Below are 24,576 nucleotides of genomic sequence, written 5' to 3'. Positions count from 1 at the left end.
ACAGATGCCTGTCCACAAGGTGCGCAAGCGAGGTGCTGCGCCAAGGCGGGTAGAATTCGAGAGCACAGGATTATTGTACTATTCATTAGTATGCGGTTTACAATTAAAACATTTTGGGTGTGAATCGCGCTGGTATCCACATGCGGAAAAAACAGCACATAGCGCGTCACATGGCTAGTTCTTCCCCGAGTCGCAAGCTCTGCTGCAGCAATTTTTCGCTGTAATAGTCAATGCTTCAACTAGTGAGAACCACGACGGGTCCAGAAATTTGAGAGCTGTTTCTTCAACTGCAGACAAAGCACAGGCACGCGTACACAGCGTCAACGTATACAACAATTCCCGTACGAGGTCCTCAAGCTCCCAACCAAGCGTTACTTCCTCCTGCGTTTAGTCTCACTTGGTTCAGCCCCGACGCTCGACCCCTTTGGCTCTCGCTAGTGCTTTCTAAGCGTCTGAATGAAGCACAGCAAGATCAAGTAAGCAGCAACAAAGTCGCTGAGCTGCAAAAATCTACGACTCAGCTTTTGATGCGCAGTGTACACACGAGACGGAATAAGTACGTTGCATGAACGTGAATGCCGTCCGTACAATGAGCTGCTAAGCTTCCGGACCTTTTCAGGATGGACTCAACGTTTCCAAGGCACTCTTTCAGCTCCTGGCGTTCTAATACGGCGACGACGCAGCCGTCTGGGGCGGCTGCGATGACGGTCACGTCAGAGGGTGCATCGTGCAAAAGAGCCAATGCATTTACGTTATCTCCTGAGCAAGCGAGAAAAGATCAAAGAACAGGTGGGCGGAGTCTGGCTGCAAGGGAAGGCGGCAGTCATTTGCAGTCTTGGGGCGCAATACAACCACCTAGTAAAAATCTTTATCGATAAGCAGTGCCCTTGTTTCAGTTAAATCTTCCTGCACAAATACACAACTCCGTTCGCACCTGGGCCAAGCTCGTCTACCATCTCTGGGCTACCTTGGCGCTCCACAGAAAGAAATGCCCGAGCATAGCCTGCAAAGTAGCGCAAACACAGACAGCATCGGTCAGTGAACGCCAAAACTTGGAAAGAACCTGTCTGCAGGATGCGTCAGCTAGACCAAAAAATATTTGTGGTGGGGTCTCCGTATTACTTGCGGCCTGTTGGTTAGAATTGTTGACAGCGGCTTTTAGTTAAACATAGGCGCACCGTGTACCACGAGCAGCAATCCACTGCATAGCTGTCCCTGGGAACAAAGGATTTCGTCGGGGAGGTATATCTTCCATTTCAGCAGAGCTGCTACTTGAACTCTTTCACTCCTGCATAAAAATAGACTGATTACTGAGCGATTGTTGCACCGCAAGTTTCAGCATGTCTTTTCAGGAGAGAGTGAGTAGATTGAATATCTGTTTGATATAAATAATTACCTTGTCAACGATTCTAGAATTGGACAGTGTCCGAGGTAGCTCATGACTTGAGATGCCCTCCGGAAAATGCAAGCTGAAGAAAAAACAGAAACAGTTTTAAAAGCATTTAGCATGCCGCAGCGCGAGCCGGCCATGGAAGCAGAAGTGTTGAAGCTACAAAGTGGTGCAGTTAGCTAGCAGTATTTCATTGTGTTCACGTTTGCTCCCGCTGCTCACAACTTATGACCTGTTGAAAAGAGTGAAAGCTGAGCTTTTGCAGTGTACAAGGACGAAGAGCCACGACAGAGTGGTTTGTTTGTTCCTCCCGCACAAACGCCCTCGGGGTTACGAAGGCTCCAGGGCCGATATTTATCGGGACTTTGTCCGGTGATATTTCCATATCGTAACTGCTGCGTCGGCGCGCAGAGTAGCTCGGAGGTGCGAGTGCGGATGTGTTTTCTTGGGGCTCTGTCGCACTGGCCTCTGTCATTCCAAGTTCACCGGAGACTAAAAAGTACAGAGTGTCCACCTTTTCACCTTTCTGGATAAGCATACAACCTCTGGGTATCTGTACAAAGCTATTTAGCATCAAATGAATGCAGTGCTGGCGTTCTTCCGCATTCAAAAGCGAGAAAACGGGGCTTCCCATAACAGCTGCTGTGAGATCCGGCTGACCGTTGGAGAGAAACAATTCAATGCGGTCGTCTTCGTCAACACAGCCCGACGAGGACTGTATTGAAAAGCCAGCAATACTCGTATCAAACGCTACAGCTCTACTGGACTGCGTCCCCCGAACCAACGAAATTGTTGCAGGATGCCTAGGGGACCCCGTTATATCGCTGCGGCGGCGTCGAGAGGGTATCTCCTGGGCCAGCCGGGCCTGAATGCCATCGACCGGGACGATCTGGTCTTTAACAACAGGTTGAAAATCGGAGGGCGAGCCAGCAGATAAAGACGGAAATGGCACGAGAGGCCCTGCTGCCGTTTGAGTAGTTTCTTCTGTCGAGCCCTGCATATTTTTAATACTGGGACTGAGCGGACGCGATTTGACATCTTTGTCCGATTCCTCGTATTCCACATGCTGTACATTGTAACTGCCGAATTCAGGCAAATGCTCTTCCTGCACGGCCGAGTCGGAAGGAAACGACGGCTTTACATCGATAGGAAGAGAGTCAGAGGGCGAAAGCCTGCCCTGTAGTTCTTGTGATCTCTCTTTCCGATCTGGCGAAGCTCGGCGAAAAGATTCCGCGAGAGACACACTTGGAGTTGCTTGGCCTTTCGCAGCACCCATAAAAGTGATGGTAGTCCCTCTGCTGAAACCTTGAAGGGAAGCAGCTGCAGGTTCCTGAGACGGAATGCCGTCAGCAGCTTCTACATTGCTGCCTTCATATCTGTTCGAGTCGCCAACGGACAATGGAATAGCTCCGCTAGCGCTGTCAAGGGGAGCGAAGCATGCACCTGCTCCAGAGTCGCCGTCACTGTCAAATATGTTTGGGATTGTCGCCAGTTCGGCGCTCTGGATGCCTTCGTGCGGCTGCATGGGCTCTCCCTCTTCTTGGCTGCACTCGGCTACCCCGGTGTCAAAGGAACGATGCGCTGCGAGACGTCCCTCTAGGCTTTTTGGAGGTTCCCCTTTATGGCTTCCTGCGGACTCTGTGCTTCCGTTCTTGCTCTTGTGGGAAAGAGAAAAGGCACTTCTGAGTTTGCTGTACATGCTTTTTTTCCTCTTGTGACTCTTACGCGTCAATGACAGCCCAGCTGTACCTCTTGACTTCCTACGCTCCCGGATGTCTGCGTCATTGGCCAATATTTCGAATGATTCTGTCCTTGCCGTCTGTGATCGAGTAGCCTGCTGCTGTTTCTCCTTGGAAGAAGTTGCAGACACGATAGCTGCATGAGGTGTAGGCGGCCACTGCTCTTCCTTTCTATCCATCAAGACGGAAGGTGAAGACAGCGCGTGCGTTAGCGGAAGATCATGCTGATTTCGCTCTTGCTTTTTTCCTGATAGACTCTCCAGAGGTCTACTTTTTTCCCTGTTAAGCTCCAGCAAGCCCTCCAGGTGAACAGGGGTGGATTGACCGGGTCTGAGAAGCAGCTTTTCGCCGCTCCCAATCAAATTTGGTACCATATCAGCAGCGGATTTGGTCGCTGTTAAGGGAGTTTTAAGCTCTTCTGCATCGTCAGACCGTGCTTTCTGTGCATTTGCTTTAGACTGTCTTGGAGTAGAGGCCCTGGAGGAAGCTCCAAAGATACGACCGACAAAAGACTTCGACTGGGCGGGTGAAAGCGACTGGTTCATATCTTGCTTAGCTGGTTGGGCTGCGGAAAATACAGCATTTTCCGCCGGTGCATGGGCTGAAGGTTTTATGTCAAGGCCTGGTAAGCCGGTTTTGGGCTTGGCCTCCCTTCCTTGTTCTGTCTTTGCAAGCTCCTGCTGGAGCTCGCTCAGTCGCTCCCGCTCTTTCTGTATTTCAGCTTTTTCTGCCTCCAGCTGTATCTTCTCCCGAGCAAGTTTGTCCTTGTAAGCGGCAACTTCTTCTGCCGTAGGCATAAGTTCGTGAACAAGCTGTTCCAACTTTTCTGCTGAGTCCCACTGGGCTTCCGTTGCAGACAGCTTCTGGTTGTCCACATCAAATACCGCAGATAGCTTTTCAAGATTATGAGTGAGTTTTTGTCTCTTAGCGCTAAGTTGGGACTGACGAGACGAGAGCTTGCTTTCCAGTGAGTTTGCCTCTTGCTGCAGTATGGTCAAGGCTGCCTCCAGCTGAGTGCATTCCTTCTCTAAGGTTTCGTAGCCATCGACGCTCTCAGTCGCATCATCAAATCTGCGTATAAGGTTCCCTGCCCTTTCTATTTGCTGCTTCAAATACTGGGTATGTGCAGAAGCGTCAGATGGCCTCGAATTAAGCACCTCTAAAGAGTCCTTGAAGTGCTTGTAGGCTGGGTTTTTAACGATGCGCAGTACACAGGAACGAGCATCTTCAGCGCACATCAAGGCATTCTCAATCTCATTGCCATTGGTCATAAAAAGCCTGTTGAAGGCAACGTTCGGCAACCTCTCATCTTCGTCATCTACATCTTGTGCGCCCGATGTGGCTCCATAGAGGCATTCAGCCCGTCGTAGATCTCGCATAAAAGACGCCTCAGCTCCAGCTATGTAGAAAGCCTGCATTTCAACCAGCCGCCCCCACCACAGTTGTTTAAGCCTTAAGCAAACCGCCTCTTGAATGTCTTGCTTTTTTTCCTTGATCATCTCTTGCAAAGAACTTCGCCGTTCCTGTAGCTTCGAGTACATGAAAGCGTCTCTCCACTGCCACTTCATAGCGTCGACCAACCACTGCTCAAACACTCTGAAACTGCCCCAGCCGCCTTCTAGTGGGCCGCCAGATTGGCTCCTAGTCCAAATCTGGGCCTCGTAGCGCTGTATTTCTGCCTCAGAAGACATGAGGGCCAAGCCAGGCGGTACTGTTTTGATGCAGCTATGCCGAGGGAGGCACTGCTCTAAGCTGACAGGCGTGAAAAGCTGGGCCGAAGGACCCATTGAATACCTCGCTGAAGCGCGCGAGTCTCCTTTAAGTTCTTGGTCATCATTATACGGCTCAACTGATCCGACAGAATTAAAGGCGTACAGCTTCAGGCGTGCTATAAACGCGGGGAGGTGGCCGAATACACGCTGATGGCTCGCTACAGAATTGGTGTTGCTTTCGTAGTCCAGTTCATTGCCTGCAACCATGTATTCAGGGGTTGATTTACCACATTTTGGCCTCCCGTACAGGAAATCCAAGGATGGTGGTCTCTCAAACTCAGCAAATACGCTCGTTACAGTTCCCTTTATCCTATCTATCAGCAGCTGAATAGTTTGGTTCAGTCGAATGCATTCTTCGTGGTAGCTGAGCAAGATCTTGTCGCGTGTTCCACAAACCTGCATAGAGGAAGTTGACAAAAGCACAGTTGCCCCCATCTACGCACAACTATGCTCTGGACCAATGTCAGAGGAAGGTAGCAAGCATGTTGACGAGCCGCGCTACATGGGACAGACTAAGTTCCTAAATCAGTGCCTCTCAAACGTCTCATTCTGCACTGCTGGGCCAGAGATGTTCATGCTCCAGCATTTCTCTACCGGACCCGTCTATAGAGGGCCTTGAGGCAATTTGTGTTTTCACGTAGTGCACCACGCTTCCGTTGCCATGCCTCCAGTTGGTCCTCCTCTCCCTGAAATGACACACCACAAGAGTGGCATTAACTGCCTCCCTGCATCCTTTACAAACAAATTACTGCACCGGCAGCCTGAAGCCAATACCGCTCAAATGGAATCCCCAAATGGTTTTAGTTCGTCGCGGGTACACAGGTACTGAATACAAAGGGTTCAAAATTCTGAAGGCTTGACGAGCTCGCACAGAGAAGGGCTGTAACGGTGGTGATACACCGTGGTGCGCCAGACAGGCGTTGTTAGTTTGAAGGCATCTAATTGATGACTAACAGGAGCAAACGTAAAAATGCCAAGGCAGTATGCGCTGTATTCAAGAATAGCAATGATAAATACCATCAGCCCTCAGTAGGTCGGCATGGCCTCACCTGCACATCGTGTTGAGCTGCAGTGTCTAAATGCGACGCATATTTAACTCCATTAATGATGCCCTTGACTAGCCCCACTATTTGAAGCAGTTCCGCCAACACGATTTGTTCTTCCTGGTGTTCTATTTCTCCAAAAAGAAACTCATCAGCGTTGTCCATCTGCCTTCGAGCTCTTGCAAGCGCGTCTGCAACTCCCTGTTCAGTTTCCGCTGTTCTGGCTGCTTCGGGAGGTCTCCCTTTTCGCTTCGGCTCTGCCCCTTTCGCCTCTATTAACCGCAGTATGTTACCTTCTAATTCTCTTAAGTGTACAGTGACACCATCCAGTGCCCTCCCACAAGCTGCCATCACATTCGAAGCTGCTGCAGCACTGTTGCCTTCCTGTTCAAATGTGTCAATCCATGACTGCGCCGAAAAGTCTGGCAGTACCGCAGCTTTTGGTGGAGCTGGCGAAGGGGGCACGCTAGGCGTATTCGGCAGAGGCGCGCCTGAAGGGCAAAGAATACGAAACGATGTGTAGTGATGACAGAAAGAACATAGGGGTGGATGGGGGCACGAAACAATTAAGTTTAACTTTACAGCCTAAACATTGTCTTGCTTCTTCAAGTTGCAAAAACCTGATTAATGTATCCGGTTGTCTTACATGCGTCCGGCTGAGGCTCGTCCTCCTGAGACGGTGCTGCCACATCTTCGATATGGCGACTCCGGCTTCGACTCCTACTAAAGCTTTTTGTCAGGAAACTCCCGAGACGGCCGAGACCTGAATAGCTGCTAATCTTCTTTATCTTCACAGATTCTGTGCTGTTTTCCTTTGACGGGGTTGCTTGGGGCGGCTCGTCCCCTATTCACACGAAAGACGACAAACGCCCAGTTGCACGGAGTTATGGCCTTGTTAAAGGTTCAAAAGTTTTTAGAGACACTCAGCATGGTAAGCAGCCCACACTGTGCCTACGGCTACCTTCCTGCCCCGTTCAGTGTTTTCTCGTTCTTATCCTAAAGCCAGCAACGGCCGCTGATGTACCATGTGTTCGCCGACTCGGGGAAGCAACTGATGGCAGGGTCATGAAGTGCTGCTGAGTGCATGGGTGTTTCACTACTCCCACCAACCGAGTTTTATCTAAAGCTCATGCACTCTCTTACTTGGTGCATGGCTGAAGGCATGCCCGCTTGAATCGCTGAAGTCTCCAGGATCACTGTGAACGCTTCTCGCGCGTTCGTTGTGCATTCGTTCGTGAATGTGTTCACTTCTTGCATGTGCTACGCTGAGGGAATGAGCTGTCTGAGTTCTGCGCACGCCAGCCCCGTTCTCCGCGTTCTCTCCCAATTCATCTTTCGGCTCAGCTCGTCTTGGGACGGAGTTGAACATTTCAGCGAGAGACGACGTTTCTTTTGTGGAGGCATTAGGAACTTCAGAAACCTCCCCATGAAGTTTACAGGTGCCATCATCGTCGAGTTGGCGACTGCACTGTGCTTGGGTAACCTCGCGAGATCTGGACCTTTTAATGCTGCTCTGTCGAATCCAGCCTATGAACGTCTTGCTGCTTCCCTTATCACCCCCCAAAACTCCTCTAGAGCTGCTCGCTTTCACTGTACTTCGGTGGCTCATGATGTAGTCCTGTGGTCAAGGCCGTGATGACCGCGGCAGACAACCGTAGATCTGACTGCATTTAATGACATCCATCCCGCAGAAACAAATGTTTGATTTGAAACATGTGTTTTTACGTTAAAAATGCACGCAAGTACGGAGGTCTTGGGAGAATCACATCACTTAAGCGTGGGAGCCATGTACTCTTCCTGTGCACGAAGGTGGCTCTATGAAAAGACTGACATATCTGGAGGCAAAATAATACATACAGAACTCAAATATACAGCTAGAAAACCAATACCGTTTCACCAGTACAGCTAGTTAACCTTGTTTATGTACTGTGAATTCATGAAGTGAACGGCATGATGTAGGGTGGTCGGTGCAGGACAGTGTTGGGTGTGATAGCTTGCCATCGATATGAATGGCTGGGTTCAAATGAAGTCATCCTCCTAAAGAACGTCTCTCTGTAATTTTTAGTTACATAATAAGGCATTAGAACCTCTACAAGCTCTGTAAAGATGTTGCTGCTTGTTTGACCATGCTACGGACTTCCTATGGGCGCAAGCAACACGTGCCTGCAACTCGATCTTCAGCGATTTGGTCCCTCTCTTTTCCTGTTCATGCTGTCGTTTGTGGTGATTTTATTCGTGATAGTTCTCAAGTCAAATATAGCTCGCATATTCGACTCTATCCCGGTCGCAAAAAGTGCCAGGAAATCCGCCGCAACTCGCCTTAGCATTCGCTCTGTAGAAATTATCTTACCTTCCCTTATTCCCCTTTCCCTTTCAATATCCGTTTCCCTTAAAGCAGATAGCTTAAAGAATATGCATTAGCTTCCCAGCGCACTAGCGTCCCGGCCTGAAACTATAATGTGGCACCGTCCTGCGTGAGTTCGGCAACGACCGTACTATTACGTGGTTCTTGGCTTCCTGCGGCCAGGGCCAACCTAGGCGAACAGTCTTTCAGTAAATTACTCTAGGCACCATAACTATCTCTGAACATTTTCTCGTATTTCTGGTCGAAGCATTATCTCCCTAGATGACAAATTTGCAGTTGCGAGATGGCATTCACAGGGTGTAAGCAGGGTGTAAGCGTTGTCGGACTGTTTGTGGTTTCCCACGACTCAATGAACTTCTTGGCCCACAGAAGAACTTGCCCTCGAAATATATCGACGTTTTTAACAGCGGCGTGGTCAGTATACACTGGTTAGCAAGTTTTCATCCCAAAGCCGGGAAAATGGCATAACGGGTCATGGAATGTCATTACACAGATCAGAAATATACGCTGCGTAGAAAGACGAGTTCGCATCCCCCCATTTGAGGGAAAAAAGCAAAAGCTTAGCATTTTCGAGTAAACTAGATGCAAAAGAAGCGAGTTCTCTTGGCGCCCTCACCTAGCCCTGCATCCCAACCTCTTCAGTTCCTTTCTTTCATTAGACGGGTGCGTGGGAAGACTATCAAGACGAACGGCTGCAGCTATTCATATGTATCTTAGTGCCCAGAATTCGATTGACTACTAAGTAACTAGCTAGGCATAAAGTAACGCATCGGGGATTATAAGGAGCATGCTGCAAAAGCATCGGCTAAATTGTATGCTGTCCACAGGCCACGTAAGCAACTGTGCAGACGGCATTTGAGCATTCTGCGTGAATGGATCTACCGTGAAGCGGTCTGCCTGCATTTTCTTCAGAAGCTTCGTGATGCTCAGAGTGGGAAACGTACGCTCAGCTCCCTATGTATGGCCGAGCTTTACTGACGAGCTTTACTAGGACTAGTTTATGGTGCTGTGCAAGCTGAACTACCCAACATTGTATTAGCTAGCCCAATTCAGAATCATTTTAACATCGCTTCGGCGACCACCAGCCAGTCTTGTGGAGAGCAGTATAATGAGCTTGTCGATTCCTGTAGCATCCGCTGAATAGCAGCATCTGCAACTGATTTTGCAGGGTTTTGTTGCACGGCCAGCTTCTTCAGTGGTTGTCCTAATTCCATGGTACGCATTGCGAAAAACCGCAGAAAATAGAGAAACTACTTGCTGGGGCAACTCAATTTCCTAGTTTATCGCCTTCTGTTTGGTCTGTCAGTGCCTCGCTACCAAGTCACTGTCGCTATGTTTGCTTCTACGTGGGAGTCCTTATAGTGTAGCGGGGGTCAATTTTGCTTACTTCGAGAGCATTCCTGTGAGAGTGCTTTGGCAGCTGCTACGCTTCGCAGTAAGATTAGAAGCCTGGTACGGCTATACATTATGTCTAGATATTGCACATAATATATATTGGCTGTGGAATGGGGTGCTGAACATGCAGGCATGAATTTGATGGCTCGCTATTAATAAAGCGAATAATGGCTGGTGCACGGGGTTAAGGGCAGCTTGCGCATATTTACTCATTTCGTCATTTGTGATGCTTCCCTACTTCTACGTTTCCTTCTTACTGTTGGAAGCTCTTTACGGGTTCACACAGGCTGTAGACCCTACTACGAAGAATGTGCTTGCTACTGTGTTGCAATCGCTCCAACTTAATGCGCCCAAGCTGTGCCCCCGCAGCCCTACCTACTGAATGTTCTACAAACGCAGAACAAAAAAGGATCTGTCATGAATGCTATTCTTGCGTGAAAATATGCGGCATAACGCATGAACGCGGATTCACGGTTTGACCCCCCAAGTGCCCCTGCATATAACGGTGGGAGGCTACGAACAAAAAGAGCGCGACTTATTGCTGAAGCAGCTCTATAACGGTATGAATATGCGTTCTACAGCACGTTTCTTTAATATGATGTGTTAAGGAAACGGAACGCAGCGCGATTCGTGCACCGGAGCTCTTCGAGGCCCCAGCCCCCGTAATTCAGGTTCGCAGATGCTGCTTGTTCGCTCTTGCTCTTCGGGAAGTTGCATTTGCGCATATTCACGTTTTAAAGTCTTGTTAAGCTGTTTCATTTGGCGTTTCTGTAAGAGAATTTGATAACACAAAGGGGCTGGCCCTATGCGTCTCGCTGGGTTTAGAGGCGAAGGAGAGTGCAAGAAAAAGGGATGCCCTTCTCCGTCTTTTTTGTAGCCCACATTTCTCCCCGCTTTCTGTTTTATCAACTATATATATATTGTTAAAAGTCGAGAAAGCTATAAAAGCTTGCTAATCGATATCCAGTGCCTCTATGGCAGCTCTCTCGGTTCCAGTGCACGTACGCTTCGATTTGCGATCAGAGATCGAGTCGCCCTTGGCCTCTGCTTATGGCAGTTGAACTTTCGCTTTTTGTGGCGTCACTGGCATCTCATTTGTTCTCAAGGTCGAAGTTTATCCTTCACCTAAGTTGCTTCGCTCATGGCATGCGACGAGACAGTAGGGGCATAGGGTTTCCTATTTCCTCCAGCATGAATTCTTAATCCCAGGCCCTGAGAGATGGAGGCCCGGATCTGCGATGGACAGGCTGTCTCTTTTGTGCGTCCTCGCCGTACATCTGTTGGATTACAAGGGGTTAGGCCGTCGAGCTGCTGTGCTTCAGCTGACTTCGAACCGTATGAGAGATCCAGTCATGCACTAAGACGCAAGTGCAGGCACGTAATGCTCAAGTGCACTCTACTCGCATTTCTGCTTATCTCATGCCTCTCTGCGGGATATATTTTGGGCATCCTATACCCTCCTGCGGCGCTTGAGGTGAGTGAGTATCCTCCGGGCCTTCGCGACGCCGTCGGGCTGCTGCTTTTCGTGCGTTTGTCTTCATACAACACTCCTAGTGTATGTGTGCGTTTACTTCGGCTCCTAGATAATGCGTTTGCTACTGTGGGTTTTCTTGTATCCATGCAGCGGCGGAGCCCAGCATCCGCTGGATGGTCTCAGGTGCGGCGCCGGCTGTCGGCTTCAGGTGGTGACGAAGGCAGCAGCGGCGAGGACAATGCAGGCGTCTCGAAAAAGGCTTCTGTAGGGAAGGCGAGTGATAATGAGGGGACAGCGAGACAAAGCAATGGCGGGGGGAGTGGAGCGGAAGTGACAGACGATGCAGCAGCAGCCGCTGCAGGTACATCCTCTACAGAGTTGCCACCACCCGAAAGCCCCACGGCTCCACTGCATGACTTCGATGTGGAGAAGGATGCAGAGAAGGTGGCGATTACAGGCACACCGTTGCCTTCCTCAGCAGTTAATACTGCTGGGGATGGGATGGATAACACCTCTGGGGGAAAGGGAAGTTCGGCAAGGAAACAACGTCGCCGGAAGAGGAGGAGCGATTTGGTCAATGGTGAGGCCATTAATAGGATGCAGCCATACAGCTGAGCGAAGGAGTCTACGGTTATACACCCCACAATAGATGGAGCTACCTGTCATACATGGAATATAGCCTTTCATAGATGGAAACTAGCATATTTACGGGCTACCGACTTAGTGTGTGTCGACAAAAGAGGTAGTTCAGTTTTGCTGTCATCCCTTTGTAGGACCTGACCCCCATACATACCGAAAGGAGCTTTGTTCGATGCTGCGGACGGACGCGACGCTGCAAGTGTGGTTTGCTCTTGTTGTTCTGTACGTCGCGGAGTGGCCAACGTACGCGCGCCATGGCAACGGGGGAGATGCGTATTTGAAGTATTTGAGGGACTTAGCACAGAAATTTGAAGTGCCTAGGCACGCTGCTGTACAGGTCCAAATGCTTTTCGCCGAAGAGCTCTCCTGCGGCACACCGTCGTTTTTTTTGGGGGGGGTAAGTAGGATATCCAGATGAGTAGAGTCGGGGACAGTGAGACGTGGTGTGCCCAACAAATGTGCCAGTGCTTTCTCTGCGTTGATAGAGTGCAACACACCTATCCACTCGCTTTCATGGGTAGCACAAGCACTCTTAGAGTGCTTGTGCTTCCGTGTGCACTATGTCGAAGTGGTCTGGTTGGTCCACACGTATTTGCAATGTTACGCAGCCTATGTACCTCACTTTGCAAGGTCTAGGGGTGCAGCTCTGGTCTCAGCAGATGCACACGCATGTAGCTATCTGAGCACACTTTGTGGAAGTGACAAATGCCAGAACTCGGTTCGCACATTAATTCTCCAGGGAGACTAACTACGTGCACGCAGGAGGCTAACTACGTGCACAAGGCCGGTCATTTGCTGCTTGTGTTACTTGGTATGCAGTTGGAAACGGTTGCAAAGGACATTCATCGCCATCACGACTTAATTAATGTGTTGCGGAAGTACAGGGAAGAGCAGGACTTTGCGGATCTCATTGACTACACACAAGTCACCAAGCTACCTGCCGATGTTTCTATCTCTGGCTTTCCGATGATTCTCAGAACAGCCTTTGAAGGATTTGCCTTTTGTTTCAGCAGAAACTTGTATATCCGACCTGAGAAGAAAGGAGATGACAAGTCATCTAGAAGAACAGAAGGAACAGGTAGGAAAACAGACACTGGAGAGATTGGACGCGACGTTGTGTCGTTCTAGCTGCGTTTTCTTTTGTCGAGCATTTGCTCCCTCTTATTGAGCATCTTTAAATTCCAAGTTGACGAAGTTGGGTAGATTGATATGTGCGCTTCGTTTTAGCTTGTTATGAGGCATTTACCACTACCGCTCCACTCGTCTTCGTTCGCGGGACGAGTACTATGCCTTTAGTGTACTGTGTTTCAGGTGTGGGGGCCTAGGGATCTTTGCGCATTGTCGATGGCTGTGTGTTTTGGTGTTCAGGGGCTTTGACAATGAGCGATTTTTACAATACTTACGTCCGACAGTATCAGCACAACCAATTTCAGTATTGGTTACTTCTAATGATGGCAAGTGTCATGAAGAGAGTCGTTTCTGGAAGGTAAGAGGATACAACTACCTGCATGGTAAACAACAGAATACGACCCCGTAGCTATAGCTTGTGGAGAAGTACCCTTTTCCGGAGTATCGGCGTGGCTGCTCTTACTCTCTTGGCAGTGGACTTCACGTTTTTGGGAAGCTTGCTTGGGTGGTGCATAGAATCTGAAGATATTGTGGGTCCGTTCCAGCGCAAGACGGTAACCAGAAGTTTGTGGTTTTAGCTGTTTGTCGTTGTAGACTACATTGGGGAGACTGTTTTCCACTGGCGGTATTCTGCCTCACTTTTTCGCAGGCCGCATGCGGGCTTTATGGTGTTGAAGTTTAAGTCGGCTCAGGCGCTGGGAATGAACCGTGGGCGTGGAATGCATGAGCTGGACAAAGCTGCGATCGATTCTCTGCAGCGGCAGGTGGCTGCAAGTGTTGAGGGGAAGCTGGATCGTTCCCTACAGCGTTTCCAGAACTTTCAAGTTGTTCAGGGGCCTTTGTTTTCCACTACGTCGGCCATGAGACCGACTTTATCCGTCACAGGCTATTTAGAGCGCACACAGGCGGGGTCGTTCATAGATCACGGCATCTTCGGGATGGACATGGACTTAGACACCTTGGAAGAACTCAAGGAACGGATGGAACCTGGAAACCTTCTTGTAGATGTTTCCCTTGTGGACCCCTGGAGTTCGAGGCCCGCGTCTGAATGGCCAGATCCGCTGCAGCGGGATGTACTAGCACTAACGGCGTACACGGCAACCCAGTTGCTGTGTGCAGAGCTGCAGTGGGATCCATCTCTCGGCAATCTGGGCCATGTCGAGGTCGTATATTCAGGCTTTGCCGATGTATATGACTCCGCTGCCTCTACACAGCAGTCTAAGGCGAAGTTTGACCCAGATGTGCAGGTGCTGCTCTTGCGCGACAACCAGAAATTTGTCGAGGACGGGCTGGAGGAAGGAAGCAAGGAGAAAATCACGAATCTCGTGGCGCAGGAACCACTTCAGTGGGGACAAGAAAGAGTAATCGACGCAGAGAGGATTCAGTGGAAAGGAGTTGCCAGATTATTGCGGGGCGGTCAGCTGTACAGAAAAAATGCGTTCGGAACAGGCTTGCCCCCCACGCTCCGCAGGAACGCTGAAGATCTCTTGAAACCAAATGTTGTTCTCATTCACATTGTCATTCAAGGGCTAGGGGACTTAACCCCAGATACTCTAGGGTTCGACATGACGGCAAGTGAAATGGCTAGTCGGCTTGTAAGGAGATGTAGAGGTATCTATGACCCCGTCCTGCTGAAGTCTGTCACGCCCTTTGTAAAAGTAAGCTAGACACATCGGTGTTCCTTAACACTGTAGCGATAAGGAAGTCTAGTAAGGTATGAGCACTCGCGATTGGATATTTTAAACGAGAATACAGGCCTCGCTTCCATCGGAAGTTCCCGAAGGACACCAACCCCACTTGCGCCGTATGCTCTAACGTATTTTCAGGAAATGCAGGTGAAAAACGAACGCATGTGCGTGGGAGATATGCCAAAGTGGGTGGTACTGGTGTCAACGCTGGGCGTCGCACTCTTCTTCATTATACTGATCACGCTGTTGCTGTACCACGACAAAATAAAACTCCCTTGGTGGATAATGTGCATCTGCAGCAGCCGTGCTCCTTGGGAAGAGTCCTCGCCCGTAGCCTCCAGCATGTCGAACGCGTTTCCACCTGAAGTCTTCGAAAAGCAGAGCAATTCTACTCGCGAGATTATTGCTTTCGCTCCCCCCCTGAAGGAGATGACCTCCAGCCTGTCGTGAACACGACGTTACTATGGCACTGTAGCAATAGCAGTGTGTAGCAGTTTGTGTGCAGTGTAGCAGTTGTGTTAAAAACCCCGTTCCACGGCTTAATTTTTTAAAGAGCAATTCTTGCGCATTTGTTTGTGGGGAGCTACATCCTCCAGCCACGTAGCTTCATTTTTTTAATGGATGTTTTCACGCACTTCCACCGCCTGGCTTTTTCACTCGCAAAGTTGCAGGAGCGCCTCTGCCCTGCGCCTGGGGCTTTTGGTTTTTACTTTGGACGCTGCACTTCATGTGAAGCATCCGCCACGGAGTAAGAGCAAACCGACTGCGGGCAGGGCCACCAGGGTAAACCGACAGGAAAGGGCAGTACCCTGTGGCTTGATTACGCTTACGCACAGCTTGCTACGGAGACATGAGAACAACACGGAGACAGAACAACATCCACGCAGCCCGGGCGCATTGCGCCACAGCAGACTGCGCGAGCCACAAGCCCTCAGCACCTACACGGCTACAAAACCATAAACCCCGAACAGAACGAGCCACCGCCACAGAGCCGCATCATCCGATGAACGAAGGACTGTTGGCGCCGAAGCGCCCCAAAAATTCGTTCGAGATGCATTTCAATGCGGCAGACACACGGCAATCTTTAGTAAAAGGCGAAAGATTGGTACGTAATGTGCCTGCCGCTGCATCATGGAAGCCGGTTGTAGAAAATGGCCACCACCCTATTTCGGACTATACGGCGAATAAGGACATAACAACGACGCTCAAGAACACTGAGCACCTCTAGTGTACATTTTCTTCAGAATTTTCTCTCTTTATGCACATATCTTTACTAATAAATGCTTAAAACGTGAATTAGATGAACGGGCTGATTGTACTGTGATGAAGATCGGTTGGAGAGCGTCTCTCATGTTCGACACTGATTGTCCATGAGGAGGACGGCAACCCATTAAAGAAGGAAAGTGACACTAAGCTCCTGTTTACAACGCAAATTACACTTCTTTTTGAAATTATAAAGGAACATGAATGTATATTTCTTCTTGGAAACGGGCTAAGGGCAGGAAGTGCTCGCGGTGCGCACAGTGTCGTGTTCTAGAGGGCTCGCTGGTAGCAATAGCCCACCAAACTGGCCAGCGATTAAGTTTTTCTGTGTTGCTTGGATCATTTTGAGATAGTTACAAATATCAGAAGTGGATGATTTGCGGTTGGGAAGGGCCGCCGCTTATTTGCTTCTGCTCATGCATTTTCGCCCTGCCACGGGCTTTTTGACGAGCAAAGATGCTCACGGAAACTGGACTGTGGCTTCCACAGGATATAATTAAGTCTATAAATAATCAGAACGGTTTCCAACAAGTCACGTTTACCTAGTGTAGACGGACGAAATCGAATAAGACTGTGGAGACTCCGAATGTGCCAGTTCAGGCGAGTACACATATTAAAGGCTGACGAGCTTTCACAAGGGATTCATTAGTTGTCAAACTACAACAAAAACGATGCAAAACATTTCCCCGTAGCCTTACACGGATAAAAACTCTACGGGCAAGCGCGGGCTCCACAGCCTCAATACATGCAATACTGTTTGCTGCTATTGAAAACTGTGTGCAACAGTGTAATGCCCTTTTGTCGTGATGCATTTGCGTGCGCATCAACAAATTGCAGCGCCACACATCTATTTCCATCTCAGCTGCGTTTCAGGCTAACTCGGTCATCTTCCTTAAGTAGTTCAGTAAAATCGAGCGTTTTGCAAATAATACGTCCATATTGCCAGTTCGATGTGAAGACAAATAAAATGCAGCAATGAAAGCAGCACCGAAGGCGGCGATGTCACTGTGCAGCAAGCAGGAGCTGCATCAAAAAAAAAAGCCGATTGTGATGAATGGAGTCCATGAGCAGGCACACTCGTACTGCATATCAAATCATTTAGTGTACTTCTAGGCACTTGAGCATTGTGCGCATCAAATACTTCACCATCCGTTTCGGCTTTCTGTGCAGCTTATGATAATGTCCGCTGCACCGCAGTTTCTCCCATTTCCATTGACTGTCCCGTTCTGTTTGCCTTTTGACCTGAGGTAATTTTATGCTCGCATGGAGTGCAGTTTTGTTTGGTACTTCCAACAGTCATCGAGCCTCTGAGTTGAGCTGCAACCGCAGATCACGATGGTGAAGTGGCACAGCCCGGAGCCAACAAAACGACCTCTAAGGCTTTTCGACCCGCAACGAGGAGCATACGCAGCTCATGGCGACGAATGAGGTGAGTCCAGAGCCATTGACACAACTTCTTTGACGTTTTTTGACAGAGTCTTTGCCGACAAAATGCGGTGCAGCTGGCTCTCGATCAGTCGCTGACGGTGCGCGTTGTATCTCCTCCACTGCAGGAACAATTTTGCCCCCCGGGAAGCTGCAACTGGATTTATACGGTCGACCTGTACACAGAATTAACAAAGAGCGGAGGGCTCATCATCACAGAGACACTCGGAGGATGCTGACTGGAAACAGACTAGAGCCCCACTGTGCATTGAGTTGCGTTCTACTTGCTTGCTCAAATGACGCAAATCGCGAGACGAAATAAACTCGCTTCATGTGCTTGCCGTGTGGGTCCACACTTGCTGATGTTTCTTAGCGCACGGTTAGACTGTCCGTACACTAAAGCTATGACCGCTCACTTCAAGGATAACGTTGGCTAGCAGTTCATATCCCTTCCCATCGCTTCTGTGGAAGTGCAAAGGATTGAGAGAGGCGAAGGTGAAAATCAAAGATCGCAGTCTATTGGGATTCTTTAGAGAAAAGGCCGGATGGTTCAGGAGCTCTGCGACGCGTTCCACCTGGTCCGGAAGGTCTGAGCGCGCCTGAGCTCTGAACCATTTGTCTAGGACGAGAGGATCTCCTGGGCAGCATTACATAGTCGCATAAGTACGGGGACAAGCTCAATTCACACAAATGTACTCTAGCTTGCAGTGGCGCATCAGGTTTATGCACGCACCGCTGACGAAACTGATACAGGATTTTTCCGTTGCATGCGCTTTGGTCTTATTGTTCTTTTCTGAAGTTATAACTAAACATACCTGCTGCGTCTTCATAGAATCGAGCAAATGCAGTCTCCCTTTCCGCTGTTGGAATGTTTCCGAGCGTGATTAGCCCCGCGTATCTATCAGTCATGCATTTTGCATCTGTGAAGTGTTTGACGGCTCTATCGACAGCTTCCCTGTCTCGGCTCTCCGACAAGAAAAACAGCAGAGTGTTCCTCAGCTTCCTTCTTCCGGTACTTTCCTCTTCCATGTCGTCCTCCTCACCTGCAGGAAGCGTCAGGTGTTCGTATTCCTTAGCCATTTCTGTCTTCAAAGCGGCAGCCACGTCTGCCTTGACAGATCGAATCGCCAGGTGCAGTGCTTCTGGGTCGATGGTCTTCATATGAGTGGAAAGCGTGCTCCAGTCGGGAAGCTGCAGCAGTAGTGCCTGAAATTGGGGCCGAGTTAGGCCACAGAAGAGAACAACAGAACGCGAAAATTCAAGAGCTTGACAAGAGCTTTGCGACGTCAGAGCACACTGCTCCCGCCACACCGAAGCTTGGTTTCAGTATGGAAGCAGGCGTGAGTTTCGTGCAAAGTGCCCGTCGACTTCGTTCCTCGTCTTCTTGTTGCAGTCTAGAGATACTCGTGTTATTTCCCTACCCACTATCACGCGAAACAAATCAGAATATGCAGACATCCGCAGATGCATCTTCTACAGTGTTCGTCGTAATTCGAAATCACATTTGAAGCGTAAGCGCCGAATTAAAATCAGCCGCAGCCTTAGGGTAAACCGAAGTAATCAGGAGTTGAATACCTTAAGCGCATTATCGAGCGTGTTGTCTGTAAGGGTGGTCCTTAGCGCATCAATATAAGCCCCCGAAATTTGTTCGAAAATGCGAACGTTTTTGTTTGCGACAACTTGCGAAGCCCGCGAAAGAATGATGGGAGTGGCGAGTGCCCTCGAGGCAAACCATTTCGTCACTGGGTCACTGTCATATGCCATCAAAAACGCCATATCTTCTTCAGTTTGGTGAGGGTTCACCAATATGACGGGAGCCGAAAACCCTCGCAAAATCGATGGCACGCAGTCCTCGCTGATATTGTTGAGGCGGAAGGTCTGTTCCTCTTCTGTCATTTCCAGAACCTGCAGCAATGCTCAGCCAACATGAGCAGCAGCTACACCCAAGTAGCTTACGTGGAGGGACATAATTAAGTAAGGGCTGCAAATATATGCATACAGCGACGGGGAGATAAAGGGAGATACATTTACACTAGCCCAAAAGTAACAGGGACACAAGCGAGAGCTCTATTACCACAGGAAACTAAACGACAGGCGATTTGCATCATTGTTTCCTTGGCTTGATAGCTGTTGATCTGGGCATAGCTGTTCATGTCATATGCACGCCATCCACATAAATCTGGTAAGCTATCGGAAATTCGAGCATCCACAGCGACCTTGGGTGCCTATGCCCAGTTTTCGCTTTGATACCCCTCCCCTCTCCACTGCCAGCTTAGCCCCAGCAAGAGGTAGCATTTCGAGCCGTGTGCCTGTCTCTGCTTATTCTGTGTCTCTTTGACTATTGAATTTAGCTTGTCTGACCACTGCGGGCTGTACAAGTTCTCTACGCGAAGTTTTGCCGATCAAACCCATTTTTATGGGAATGACTTGAGGTAGCTTCTTGTTCTGTCCGGGAGTTGCTGGAGTGTACTGCTTGAAACGAATTTCGAACACTTTTGTCTCCTTGTTCAACGCGGCCTTCAGAACTTCCAGACGGGGAGTTCCAGCCTTGAGTCAAGCGATAACAAAAGGAACAACTTAGTACAATGGCCAAACGGGAAAATGAATGGGAAAATAAAGCAAAACGCATGATGAGCACAGCTACTTAGCTATTCGGCATGTCATTAGTTGAACAACTCCTAATATACGAGTGACAGGCGACCACTATATCTGTGAGAGAAGCGGACATCCAGAGAGCTACAGGAACAAAGATATTAAATGCCACTAACATGGTTTTACCACATGGGTCACCAGGCATGCCGCCTCCACTGTTGCATATGCTTGCAGGACGATTTTATGTTGTGTTTCATAACCAAAAGAAGCCTTTCAAGCCATGCTTAGTACATAGTTTTAGCTAGCTACTTGAAAACATTGACGCTATCACACGGCTTCCGATGCGTACGGCTGCCACTTAAATTCAAGGGTTCTCACTTGGGTATACCAGCGTTCCATTTGGTCCAAATTTACACCATTTGAGTCTGCCATCGCTGCGCGAAAGTCATCACAAGTAGCGGCCTGGTTGTCGTGGCGTTGGAAATATAAATCCATTCCCTTTCGAAACCCTGGGGTGCCGAGCAAGGTGTGGTATCTGAACAGTAGGGAAAAAGAAGCAATTAAATATTTCTCAGCACAGCGCAAGGCAACACGGTAGAATCCAGTTAAATGTGGCTGGCATTAGAAAATGACGGTGAGTGAGCTTCCAAAGAAATATTTCTGGTACAGTCTCTGCACGCTTAACGGGGCGTAATATGTAGCGGTAAAGGGGGGGGACAGAGGCTTCGTCGCGTACACATTACGCAGAATAGCCAGCACCAAGTTGACGAACTGAGGAAATGCGTAGATAGAACTTACATGCGCACAACCTCTGCACCTTTATCATAGACAGTAGCTGTGTAAAAGTTGTCCATGGCTAAGTAGCTTTCAGGCCGAATTGGGTGGGCCATAGGTCCGTCATCTTCGGCAAACTGTCTTGAAATCAAGTCTGCAACTTCTTGAATACGTTGCACTCCGGCAGACAAGACAGAGCCCATGAATAGTTGTTCGCGGAACACAGTTAAGCCTTCCTTCAAGGTCAACTGAAACCAGTCACTGAGAAGAGAATAAAGAAAAAAACGGTAAAGCGTCAGATAGAAAGCTACTTCGTACTTCGCTTCTTAAAATAAAACGTGCGTTTCTATGCTGAGAAGCAAACTCTGCAGCGCACAAGTATGCTGAAGTGCCTAGCAAGAATCACTTCAGCAGTAATGCCAGAAGTAGCACATGCCGCAGGAGTCATGGTGAGAAAAGCATGTACAGAAAACTGCCCCTTCAGAGATCGCGGAAGAATAAATAGGCAACAGTGGGACAATACCGGACAGTGACGCGGTTGCCTGTCCAGTTGTGGAAGTACTCATGGCCAATAATAGCAAGAACACGCTCGAAATCCTCATCTGAGGGCAAAAAGAATTATTACTGTTATTAGGTCCCAAACGCTAGGCCGTGTACCCTAAAGAGAAGTTTAGTCCTAGGAACATGATGCATCATAAAGCATTTCAGGAGCCAAGCAGGGGGATGGCCTCTGGCTTAGAAGGCAAACTAAGAAGCCTGTCAGAAATTTTGAAACCGTCAGCATCAGAAACTGCTGAACTGCTACACTGCTGTAGGAACAGTAAAAGCTGTAGCTAAACCGCGAGCAACAACAACAACAGGAGTAGCTGTAGAATGTTCGTTGGGGCATGTTAGATGACCTGTGCTGGTGTCCATGCTCGCGAGGAGTAGAGTGCAGTTAAATATGTTGAGGCCCTTGTTCTCCATTGCTCCCGCATTGAAATCCGATACACAAGCAACGTTAAATGCGTCCAAATCGTACTCCCTTCCGAAGTTGTCCTCTTCCCATTTCATGCTGACCTTCACGCTGTGCATCGCCCAGTTCAATTTATGCAGTTGCGCCGGCTCGCTGTACACTGCAAGCGCCACGTCTTTGCCGCTCTGACAAATTCAGAATTACATGTGCACAAACGCGGACACAAGTTTGAATGATAACCAAATTGAAGCAAAACGGTGGGCAAAATAATGAAAAATATTCATACTGGGAAATTGGGGCTCAGACGGCTGAGGCTGACTTTGGTGGTGAAAGTATCTCTTATAGCCTCGAAATTGCCAGCTAGAATGGCAAAAAGATAGCTTGGTTTTGGGTGGGGATCGTCAAAAACAGCGAAATGGCGGTGCGGGGCATCTTCTACAGGACCCTCGTCTGCCTTGTTGCCGTTGCTGAGGAGGATAGGGTACTTTGCTTTGTTTGCCTCCAGTCGAACCTGCACATAAGGCCCGAAAGAAGGGGCGGAAGGAGTACTACATTGCTTAAATGAAGTAGTAATCACTGCGCTATGTAATAATGCTGGTGAGGCAAAGGGTGCCACATTTGTCGCATTCTTGGCAACATCACATGTGAGTGACTGGACGTTCTGGACAGCAGCTTCTCGTCTGTTTTTTGCCTTTGTGACTGTCAATGAGGGCTCGCATTAACCACTGTGCGAAGCAGGCTGAGGAGGGCCTAAAGTTTGATCAGAAGCATTTTCGTACTTTGTATGTCGCCATTACATCGGGTCGGTCTAAGAAGTAAGTGATCCTCCTGAATCCTTCAGCTTCACATTGCGTTACGAGGGCCGTGCCGGAAACATACAACCCTTTCAGTTTGAGATTTGTTACAGGATGTATAGATACCTCAGTTTGCAGTGTAAAGGTCTCCCCAGCATCCTGCGGAAGAGCCTCTTTAGTTACGATCAGAACGTCGTCAGAGCCTAAGCGGTAGCCTTCCTTTCCACCCTGTTTTGCAGCTCCCTCATCGCCACCCTTGGGGTTCTCTTTTAACTCTTCAACCACTTTTCCATTTACCTTTAAAGAAAGAAGCTCCATATCTTCGCCATTTAGCACCAAGTCTGTGGGGACAGTTCCCTCCGCGCGTTTCAAAATTATAGTTGCAAAAACCTGCAAGATGATCGAAGCCTCAAGCTCTAGGCTGTAAAATCTGAACGCTAGATCATAGAGCCCTGACGCAAAACAATGCAGCTACTCACCTTCGTGTTAGCGTCATCGAGGAGGAAGTTCAAGTCTACGGATTCAACAGTGAAGTCGGAAGGTTTATATTCATCCCTGAATTTCTCCCCTGGTCGTCCTCTTCGCTGGGGCGAGAGACCGTGGGTTGCTCCTTCGGAGGAATCCTTAGTTTCCTGCGTGCTTGCTGTGTCTGGCGCTTCCGCTGAAGTTGGCTGTGGCGTTTTCAATGGGCCTTCATCTGCTTGCTGACGGTGGAAATCTGCCCTCAGCGCGTGCGGAGTACGGAAGGGCACCTCCGCCTCCTTCGGGCCTGACTCTGCAGCAGGAAGTTGTCTGCCTCCCTCTTTATCTTCATGCTCTTCTCTGTTAGCTTCTACTGGGGAGTCAACAGCCGCGGCTGCGGCCATCTGGACGTTGGGGAACATAGAAAGAAAAGAGTTGAGGGCTCCATACTCATCTGAAGGGTGCCTGGACCGCTTTAGCCCCGTTCTCCATGAGATGTAGGGGGATAGGCTTAGCAACGACGACGCAATGGCTGAGACTGAAGGTCTCAAATGCAAATTTGGGGCATCTCCCGCTGCTGACGCTAGGCAACCTTGCAATGAACGCGCAAAAATGGAGATAAGAGCGACAGGACATTGTTCAACAATAACAGAAAAAATGTGTAAATAGAAGCATTTTCATTTATTATTATTTGCGTTTGGGCCTATTGTCCTTTTTACAGAGACAGGTGTTTGCCTACAGCTAATTCCTTGCCACACTGGTTTAAAGCCCGCATACGCTGGCTCAACCAAATGATTAATGGGCGAAAGGTTCAATTTGAATTTCCATGATTACTTCAACTCACCAGACTCTGGTGTTCGGGAGATTTCATAGAGAAGGAGTGGTGTTGCAAAGATGGACAGGTGAAACGTCAAAAGCTTCATTTTTCCGCCGAAAAAAGATGTAAGACAAAAAAGAGATTAATGATGTAGAGAAGACTATAAGATTGCTATAAAACAACTATTTCCCCCTTTAAGGGTCTACTGAGACTGAAGTTGCAAGGTTCTGCTTGTAATGGAGAAACGCACCGCGCCTCTGGCAATGGTCACGTGTTGCTGAGCGATAGAGCACCAGTGGTGACATGCAGTTCTGTTACTCCTCTCAGTCTTTAGCACCAGAGGCAGACAAAAACATAAATCAACAAGGGATTAATTGCAAAATTCGACTGACGTAACGATGTGAAACGCGGCCGGTCGTGTCCCTCTCGTTCATATACAGAGTGTACGAGATGTGAACACGTCGCCTTTTGCCCCACAAGCCTCGCCTGCTGAGCAGCTGCACGAATTTCTCTCCATATGTAGATGTAAGAAGTCAGATTTAGCAGAGACTAAATATTTCAGACAGTAGAGAATTGGCCTCATGTGCGTTTCGCCGGAAACAGACAACACTCCACCCAGCCGTTTCTACCTTGTTACATGTTTACCTCCCTACTGCTCCCAGCGTATCTCAGCAATCTGAGCTCGTCACTGGCCAGCTGCATTTCTGTATCCTGCGCACTGTACGCTGGCCAAGAACACCGGCACTGCATGCTCTGCATGAGCACCAGAAGTACGAACTCAGTTCCCGATGTCTCTCAGGAATGCCGTGTCGAACCTGGGACAACGCCTATAGTGCACAGGGAAAGAACTGTCGAAAAATA

At 49.0% G+C, this 24,576-nt stretch overlaps 3 protein-coding genes across 3 annotated transcripts; 1 reads left to right on the top strand and 2 right to left on the bottom strand.

The window, feature by feature from the left end:
- Nucleotides 1–239: 239 nt before the first annotated feature.
- On the bottom strand, nucleotides 240–7,553 carry ETH_00013115 (cyclic nucleotide-binding domain-containing protein, putative; the record flags this gene model as incomplete). Its single annotated transcript, XM_013372549.1, has 11 exons — nucleotides 240–287; nucleotides 398–452; nucleotides 612–759; nucleotides 935–1,003; nucleotides 1,179–1,288; nucleotides 1,397–1,469; nucleotides 1,613–5,297; nucleotides 5,501–5,587; nucleotides 5,951–6,435; nucleotides 6,591–6,788; nucleotides 7,088–7,553. 11 exons carry the CDS (start codon nucleotides 7,551–7,553, stop codon nucleotides 240–242), a joined length of 5,424 nt encoding a protein of 1,807 aa, XP_013228003.1.
- Nucleotides 7,554–10,923: 3,370 nt separating this feature from the next.
- ETH_00013110 (uncharacterized protein) lies at nucleotides 10,924–15,083 on the top strand (the record flags this gene model as incomplete). The annotated part of the gene is made up of 7 exons (XM_013372548.1): nucleotides 10,924–11,178; nucleotides 11,329–11,758; nucleotides 11,952–12,214; nucleotides 12,637–12,895; nucleotides 13,186–13,303; nucleotides 13,595–14,603; nucleotides 14,772–15,083. The coding sequence occupies 7 exons, from the start codon at nucleotides 10,924–10,926 to the stop codon at nucleotides 15,081–15,083; spliced, it is 2,646 nt and encodes an 881-aa protein (XP_013228002.1).
- A 2,225-nt stretch (nucleotides 15,084–17,308) lies between these two features.
- On the bottom strand, nucleotides 17,309–23,320 carry ETH_00013105 (aminopeptidase N, putative; the record flags this gene model as incomplete). Its single annotated transcript, XM_013372547.1, has 12 exons — nucleotides 17,309–17,497; nucleotides 17,738–17,958; nucleotides 18,137–18,527; nucleotides 18,897–19,226; nucleotides 19,683–19,868; nucleotides 20,292–20,448; nucleotides 20,712–20,948; nucleotides 21,211–21,289; nucleotides 21,587–21,827; nucleotides 21,962–22,153; nucleotides 22,422–22,826; nucleotides 22,916–23,320. The coding sequence occupies 12 exons, from the start codon at nucleotides 23,318–23,320 to the stop codon at nucleotides 17,309–17,311; spliced, it is 3,033 nt and encodes a 1,010-aa protein (XP_013228001.1).
- Between the last annotated feature and the right edge of the window lie 1,256 nt (nucleotides 23,321–24,576).

This window comes from Eimeria tenella, genomic scaffold (genome assembly GCF_000499545.2).
Source record: "Eimeria tenella Houghton genomic scaffold, Eth_scaff10, whole genome shotgun sequence".
Lineage (NCBI taxonomy): Eukaryota > Apicomplexa > Conoidasida > Eucoccidiorida > Eimeriidae > Eimeria > Eimeria tenella.
This window is presented reverse-complemented; position numbering and strand designations above follow the sequence as displayed.